Consider the following 9,231-nt stretch of genomic DNA (forward strand, 5'->3'; position numbering starts at 1 on the left):
ATACACAGTTTTCTTTTTTAACATAATTACATTTTAATATACACACAACAGTAAAATTTACAGTAACAAGTATTACAAGTAGTAATTACAAACAATGATTTATAAACAAAAGTTTCACAAACTTACAAGCAATATAAGGTCTTCTTTCTAGTTTGGTACTTTCTTGATATCGTATCGAGGGTTCACGATGAGCGAGTTGATTACGAGTTGATATAGGTATAATTAGTAGGGAACTAGCTAGCCCTGTAGTTCTCGCTGATCATACATCTATTAGAGATTGAGTTTCCACCGATGACGTTAGGTAATTTTTTCGTAAAAGTATTAATGTCCGATGTGAATCCATTGAAGTTAAATGAGTTGTAATGTTAGAATTTTGTAAATGCTCCTGGTCAAATATCTGAAGTTTTCCGATTGATAAGTGTTATAACAATCATAGTTATAGCTTCCGAAGTTTATAGCACACTGACTATAGAAAACTAATAATAGATATTCTCTTGGCGCGTCGCGTTGGTTATATTTATAGCCATGTGGAGGCGTTCTAGAAAATCAGATTACGTAACAATACAAATTTAAGTGTTTACGTACACACATATATTGTTGATTCTTACTCTCGAGAATCTTCTACACCTTTGGAGAATAGGCGATAAACTATGCATGCTTTTAAATATAAACTTAATCTAAACAACATTGATATTGAAATAAATATATAATAACAAATTCGTTACACACTCTAAATATAAAAAAAAACTTGATACAAATATTCGATGTTATAAAGGGTAAACAGAAACACATACGGTAAGAATATGATAATATTTATCGTTGGAAAGTTCTTGAATTTTATTTAGAGCATTCGTTTTCAGTGTGATTTCAATTTCTGGATCAATGGAATAGTCTGTTTTCAAACCTTCTTTCTTCTTAAATTCATTCGTACTGTCTGGTACTTTCTTCGTCTTGGATTTTATAGTTTAAATTTTTTACAGATGAGAAGTTAAAATATTGCATATTGTACTTAGAAGTATTAAATGCTGATCCAGATGTAACTCTAAAACCTAGCCTTTCGATCTGGCATCAGACACACTACCATTCTTCCACCGGATCTCTTGTTTATTGTACGATATAAAAACGTACCCTCTCACCCCCCCCCCCTTCCAGTGACACAGCGATATGTCTGCGGATTTCCAACTCTAGAAACCGGCTTTCGATACACGTAGTGGGCAGAGCACAGATAGCCCTTTGTATAGCTTTACGCTTAACTACAAACAAAGAAACGGCTTTTAAATGTTGTCTGAAATGGCTTTTATAAAATATAGTTTTTTGTTAATCTCGCATATTTACTTTCATAATTGGTATTTTTCTTGAAAAAGATTAAATATCAGAGAGTCTATAGTTTATTTTAGTAATTTGTTTCTCAAGGCTAATAGTGCTTATGCGCTTTGGCAAGGTAAAATATACCTTCATCAACAATTTTGACATAGTTTGTTAAATATTATACAAAGAGCTTTTAACATTGATGACAAAGATTAATCTAACTCGGTTAATATTCAGAAGCTTAACAATTCTTTCATTTTGTAAATATATAGTACTATAATATATTATAGATTTATTTAAAACAGTAGATTCCGTTTTATATCAATGAGTAATTTTAAGAAATTTTATTTCTATTTTTTTCAGGAATTCAATGAATTTCGATCAAAGTGTGGACTACTTTGGAGTTACGACTGGATCAGCATTCCTCTTGTGTACACTCAGGTATGTTTGTGATATGTTTTTTAAAAGCTCCCTTGTTGTTGTTTTTACTTCTAGGTTATAGGTTGATTTTTTCGAAAGAGAGTCTCATTACACTTACAAACTTACGATTGTTTGTTTGAGGGAAAAGTCGCTTTTGTATGATTGAGAATACGATGCTATTTACTAACCTACAGAGTCGCATTCTGAATACTGTATGAGTCTCTCATAGTTTTACAGTCCAACGAAAGCTAACTACGCAAGCCTTTCGAACAGATTATTTTCCGTAACAGCTACATTTCTAATATAAAAATCTTATTTCGATACAGACCGTTATATATATATATATATATAAAGCTTATTTATAACTTTATGAAAAAATTGTATATGTTCAGGTTTTATGAACTGTAATTTATACTCACACTCGTGGCAGATAAGTAGAATAGGAAATTAAAGCACCCCCTGAAAAACGTACATAATTTCTTCAGATTTAGAATATAACATAATTAGTTTTTAAAACAAAAACACAAAATACAGTAAAGATTGAAAGGCAGTTAATCATATAATAATTGTTATAAGTGTAAATATATATATAATGATTTATAACAAACTGAGAGGGAGAATGAACATGTTTATTATTGTTATTACAATGTAAATATTGTGGACAGAATAACTCAGATTGTATTCTATTTTACAGCTTGTAGAACCTATTGAATATTTAATTATTAGATCTATTGTATCGACATTTTCAGGTCGTCACATTGGCTACCTACACTTTCTTTGTTGCCTGCGTTTTTGGTCGTCAGTATGTCAACAGTCCAGATCCTATCATCCAAGGTAAAAGACCTTTCGACTACTACGTACCGGTGTTCACAGTTTTTGAATTTCTTTTGTATATGGGACTTTTAAAGGTAAGGCCAATCATTACTAGAAAATTTACTTTTTGCAATATTGGAAACCATTTTAATTACGAACAATACCGGCAGCTATAAAAAGGTTTGGTTTTACATGAAACCATACCAATATAATTTTGTATGTAACATGACATTTTCTATCCTTGGCAAAGAATCGTTGTAAAAATATACGTTCGATCGAGAGCTATATGTAATTCTCTCTAACTTCTAATAGTATGAAAACCAAATAAATCGTGTTTCAGGAGTTTATTTCTTTGTACTTCAAATGTTTCTAACACTACATAGATAGTCAGATGTATCGAATCCCCGTCACACCAAACATGCTCGCCCTTTCTGACATAGGTGCGTTATAATGTGACGGTCAATCCCACTATTCGTTGGTAAGAGAGTAACCCAAGAGTTGGCAGTGGGAGGTGATGACTAGCTGCCTTCCCTCTAGTCTTACACTGTTAAATTAGGGACGGCTAGCGCAGATAGCCCACGTGTAGCTTTGCGCGAAATTCATAACAAACCAAACCAACATTTATGGTTTTTGCGTGATACAAGATCGTGGTCCTACAAACAATTAGGTGAATGAATATTTCAGTAAAATGTTTTTGAAAAAGTGATGGAGTCCTCGCCAGTGATTGTAAGCTTAAACGACATTCATATTATATAATTAAGCTGATAGAGCTCACATGACATTTAGCAGAGATTATTCTGAAAAACTTGAATATTGATCATTTCTTATGCAGATTGGCTCAGGTATAGTTTTGAGTTTTACTTCTACAATTCAATAGATTATTGTCTCAATAACTTTAAACTATTGTTGTCCTTGGCCATAGAACAAACACAATGTCCGAAATTAAATAAACGTTTTAATAACTATTTACTTGCAGAATAAACCACGTTTATCAATGTATTCTCTGTAGTTACACTTTTTAGTTCTCTCAGAGACGATAAACGTCATCTAATTGTTCGTTATTAATCATTAGCTTTTCAGCGAAGAACATTATGTTTGTTCTATAGCTAAGGCTACAACAAAATTTAAAATCTATTAAAACAATAACTGTCACTCAACAATTATTTATCAACCAATGGAGTTTCAGTGAAGAATATCATGTTTATTCTATTGTTAAGAGCACAACAATAGTTGAACTCTATCAAGACAAAAAAACAACTGGCGTCCAAGAATTCGTTATATGCGAATGGATTGTTTGTTAGTAAGGAACATCATATTTGTTCTATGGTTAAGGGCACAACAATATTTCAGACCTATTAAGACAATAACTTCTACGCAACAATTCGTTATCCACCAGTGAATTTTCAGTAGAGGTTGTACAGTTCATTGACAATACAACTGAGGGAACGTTAAGAATTAAGTATCTAAGTTTCATACCTCAAAAATAAATAAAAAATATGTTTATTTCGATATTTATACACATGACGTTTATGAAGATGTGAATTGAAAAGTTTCTAATTTTACGTATATGTAGGTATTACACATCTAAGAATGAATGTATGCAAATTGACTAACACATTTAAAACTAGAAACGAAATAAATATCTTACTTATTACATGTAGACCTATGTACATATATAAAATGAAATACATTCTTTGTTATTACGTATGTACATTCAGCGTAAATAACATCAAGATCAATTACACGCAAAGTGATGCTACACTAATACGATACCATGCTAAACTAAGCTGTAGTGTATTACTCTTTTATTATTCTACATTATAGTATATTTTTATACTATACTGTGCTACACTGTAATAATAGAATACCGATTAATGCAGTAATGTTTTACATTATGCTACAATACGGCAACACAACGTAGTAATAAACCATATTACACTACTTTAAAAATCCAGGTTCAAAACAGTCGTAACTAAAGGGGTTATGACAGCTCATTGCATACGAAACCTACAGTTTTTATGGATGATAACGAACAAGTTACTAACGCTCAAAACTAAGGCAGTTGTTTTATGTGCAGGTTGCCGAACAACTCATTAACCCATTTGGTGACGATGATGAAGATTTTGAACTAAATTGGATTATAGATCGACACATCAAGGTGCGCTATTTTCTTTCCAGTTGGGCATTTTTATTTGAAAATTAACTCATAATTTCTGACAGAGAAAACTTATGTTGTTTTTAAGAGTATCTAAATAGTACACGGTCATCTACACAATAGAGAGGTCGCTTTAAAATATTAACCAAAAGGTGTCGCTAAGAGACATTAATAAATATAATTAGTAAATAAATATATCATCTGAAGGGCCCATGAAGATACTAATTATCCTATAGAAATGGCAGCAGAGAATATATTTTATTAGAATAAACAAGAAGTAAAAATAATCGATTGAAGATCTATTAAAATGTTAAAATAGAGATGAAGTTCTTTTAAAATTAATGTTTGATATTGGATTTGTTCTTAATTCACTACAAGTAACCTCTATTTATATAAATAAAAAATAAATACCATTAATATTACATATTTAGTCCTCTAAGCTTATATCAAGCAAGTTGTTGAATAATTTTTTAGCACTATCAAAACTCTGAATTTTGGCGCGAAGAAATCGTAATTCCCAAGCTATTCTTGTATTCACTACTTGTCGCTGATTTATACTGGATTCTAGGAATTCCACCCACAATCTTTAACCTCTTTAACCCTGAATAAGTTTAGCAGTTTGGAAAGATAAAATTTCTAGTATTAGCGCTACTTATGTTTCAAATATTAACGTAAATATGGAGTACTTGTGGTGTACAACTTATAACTCGAAAACCTATACAGTTCTCCAGTACAAGAGGCTTGGTCTTGTTGCTCCATTTCCCTATGTGTATACATACATACATAGCTGTACAGTTAACCAGTACATGTAGTTTTGCACAAAATCAAACTCAACAAATAAACCTTGTGTGCAGTCGTTTGACTTATGTTATTTTTTTTGTCATTTCTAACATAGTTGTATTCTAAGTTAAATTATTTAACAACTCGTTGTTTTTTTGGTTTCCTCCACATAAATATTTGGAAATAAACGAATGACTCTGTTAATGAAAGGAATGCTAGATATTTAAACAAGCTGTTTGAAAAAAATAGAATGGTAACACTCAGAAGCATTTGGTTTCTCACATATTACGCAACAAATTGCATAATCATGTACGTTTTTACGAACATAATAAACACGTGTATTCCAGTAATCTTTACGTGTGATTGTGGGAACTAAACTCGCCTGTATTAATTCCGAACACAAACAATTAAAAAAAACCGAAAACATCAGGAAGGATTTTATTCCCCAGAATGAAAAAGCTGAATCACATCGAAGAGAAAATAATGAAAAAAAAAACAATAAACAATCGTATAAGTACAATATCTGCGCTGACAGAAAAATTAAATTAATAAAGTTCCAGTAAATAAAAGTAAGCACATTAAAATATGTTGCAGTTACCTCACCTTCAGTATTTTCCGCTCATCTACACAATTTATGATTCTAATCTAGGTGTCTTACCTTGGAGTGGACACGCTAAGCTGTGACCCACCACCGTTGGTCCGAGACTGCTATTTTGATGAGACTGACATGAAGTTACCATACACTGAGGCGTCCGTCGCTTACAAGAAGAAGACTTATCGAGGATCTGTTGCATATATGCTGTACGTTGTGGGTTTTACTTTGTTATACTTAAACCTACTAAATAGGAGAAATTCTTAACATCACACGTTCATTTAAAATATCTTAAACTTTAAAATGTGCGGTAAATATACGAATTTTAACGAACAACTTTCATTATTTTTTATTTCAGATCTATAATCCCAACACAGAATCTACATAAGAATTTAAATTAAGTTTTTAAATGATTTAGAAGTCACATTCAAAAGCAAGCAAAATGCTTATGTAGATTCTAAGTTGGGATTATAGATCTGAAATAATACTTATGTAGATTCTGTGTTGGGATTATAGATCTGAAATAATACTTATGTAGATTCTGTGTTGGGATTATAGATCTGAAATAATACTTATGTAGATTCTGTGTTGGGATTATAGATCTGAAATAATACTTATGTAGATTCTGTGTTGGGATTATAGATCTGAAATAATAGGTTGTTTGTTTTTCAGTTTATAAGCCGAAACAAATCCCGAAAAAAACATTATCTTAATAACTTGTATATATTTCTCTGAAGATATATAAATTTCCTGTATGATAACATTGAAGAATTGAAACAAGTATTTATTGTCATAACTTCGATTTATGAAGCCGTTATTATAACATAAGTTTGTGTTTTTTCAGAGTGCCTTCTGAGCAACAAGGTTTAGTTATGCCTGATATAACAGAAGAACAGCATGAAGAAGATTATAACACTTGGCAGAAACAGGGAATCAGTCAACGTAGGGCTTCAATTTGGACGATATATGGTGGCAAAATTAGCAAAAGCGTGAGTTCTAGTGGAAGTCTTGAAAATATCGAGCGAGAATCCCTTGGTATATCATCGAATACAGATGAAATTGCACAAGACAGTGGCCACGATATATCCTCAGGTATCTGGGGGTAAGATTCTCCCCCTTTCTATTTCTCTACACAATAAAGAGCACGGCAATTGTTATTTATACCTTCCCGTTTACTTCAAAATGGCGTAAAAGATAAGTAGTAGAACTACCTTTGCAGCGTCCTCTCTCGTTTTTGATAATTTATATTAATTCTTTGTATGCATGAAATATAAATAATCTTAAATAGTAAAATAGACAAGAAAACAGTTTAAAATGTTCGTGGTTCTAGAAAGGCCTTGTTTATAAAAAGAATTATTGTACGTAAAGAAATATGCTCTAAGTTTCATATGTTATAATTTTACAAGATTTATGCACTTGGACTAAGTCAGTTCCGATTTATTTATAATAAGTCCTAACTTTGGATATTTTTATTACTATCGCTATCCTGATGGGTAAAATAGTCACTTGCTAGTAAATAATCTCGGTTTTTACATTAATATGCAGACTCAGTTTAATACCTGTAACTCTGGTGATGTAGCGACACAACAAGTTTCATGTAGAGCGACTTTTCGAGAAGCTTCCAGAGGCAGGATTCCTTAATAGTTATATGTATGGCTGAGAGTGTTTGCTACGTTCGAAAGTTATAGTGCTCGTTTTGGCACAATTATAAGTTTGATCTCAGAAAATTTTTATAATCAAGTTCATATAAAAATAAAGAATGTGCATGTATAGTCACAATTATCTTAACCTATAACACATTCCTATATTTTTTGCACATTTATTTTACAGTGATATACACTTTTTTTTTCGTATTACAATTAAATGCTCAAAATACAAAAAGAACCTGGTGGTTAGGGCAAGTGACTCGTAATCTACAGGTCGCGAGCTCGTATTCCGTCACATAAATACGCTTGCCTTTTCAGCCATGAGAGCATTATAGCGTGAGGATCAATGCCGCTCTTCATTGATAAAGAGTAGCTCAAGAGTTGGCGATGGATGGTATTGACTAACTGCCTTCCCTATAGTTTATCACTTCAAAATTAGGGACAGCTAGCGCAGATAGCCTTTGAGTAGTTTTGCGAATAAAATAAAACAAACAAACAAAAAGAACAAATACGATGTTTTTGTTTTTGATCATTTTTCTTGCTAAGATCCTCAGTATTATATCAAATAGATAATAATTTGAGAGCAAAACTTTATTTGGATATCAAATTTTAGACTCACTTTATATTCAAGCAATTAAGAAGAAGAATAGAATGTTTACCAGACTTATTACAAACAAAGCACATGTTTTGTATGGGTGCTGAAATGGTGTAGTTAACCCTAATTCAGTTTATAAATGCTTGGATGTTGTTGTCTTAAATAGTGAACTATTTGTTTAATCCTGCATTAACTTACGGAAGACAGAGGTATATTGTCTGGTGTCTTAAGGCGTTAATCTGACGAAGGCCTCAGCACACAAAATGAAAATCTTCATGTTTAAGTATTCAGCCAGATACAATTTATAGAAGTTTCAATGCACTGTAACCTATTCTGTTAGAAACGCCTCTAAAGCGAAATATTATGGTCCAATCATAAAAGACATTATATAAACATTTCTAGCAAAGAAAAGTTTGATAGCACTTATAGATATGTTTAAATTAAGACTTTTCCCCTTGTTTATGGTTGTTGTTCTGCTGGCTCTGTTATTATGTTCTTGTGTTCACCTTGCTTATGGTTGTTTTGCTGGCTATTTTAGTGTGCTCACTTCTTATGATTGTTATTCTGTTGGTTATTTTATTGTATTCATCTTGTTTATTGTTGTTATTCTGCTGGCTATTTTATTGTTCTAACCTTGTTTATTGTTATTATTCTGCTGGCTGTTCTATTGTACTCACCTTGATCATTGTTGTTATTATGCTGGCTATTTTATTGTGCAAAACTGTTTAATAGATACATAATTATTTTTACTCAATACATTGTAATAGGTGTGTACTTTCAAACAACAGCTTTTCGTTGCTCTATTCTGAAGCTCCTATTACTTTGGAAAGAAATGAAAATGCTACTAACTCAAATATTAAGTTTACATTATAAGAGAATTTCTTAAAGCTTCTTGTAATTAATTAGACTAGTGCTGGTCTTG

General features: G+C 31.6%; 1 protein-coding gene across 1 annotated transcript in view; it reads left to right on the forward strand.

The window, feature by feature from the left end:
- LOC106462430 (bestrophin-4-like) overlaps positions 1-9,231 on the forward strand; it is a 72,679-nt gene that overhangs the window by 56,924 nt on the left and 6,524 nt on the right. The window contains exons 5-9 of the mRNA XM_013922355.2: positions 1,672-1,749; positions 2,478-2,636; positions 4,619-4,699; positions 6,126-6,277; positions 6,913-7,170. Coding sequence (XP_013777809.1) covers positions 1,672-1,749; positions 2,478-2,636; positions 4,619-4,699; positions 6,126-6,277; positions 6,913-7,170 — 728 coding nt within the window. The remainder of the gene's footprint in view (positions 1-1,671; positions 1,750-2,477; positions 2,637-4,618; positions 4,700-6,125; positions 6,278-6,912; positions 7,171-9,231) is intronic.

Source organism: Limulus polyphemus, unplaced genomic scaffold, assembly GCF_000517525.1.
Source record: "Limulus polyphemus unplaced genomic scaffold, Limulus_polyphemus-2.1.2 Scaffold1165, whole genome shotgun sequence".
Lineage (NCBI taxonomy): Eukaryota > Metazoa > Arthropoda > Merostomata > Xiphosura > Limulidae > Limulus > Limulus polyphemus.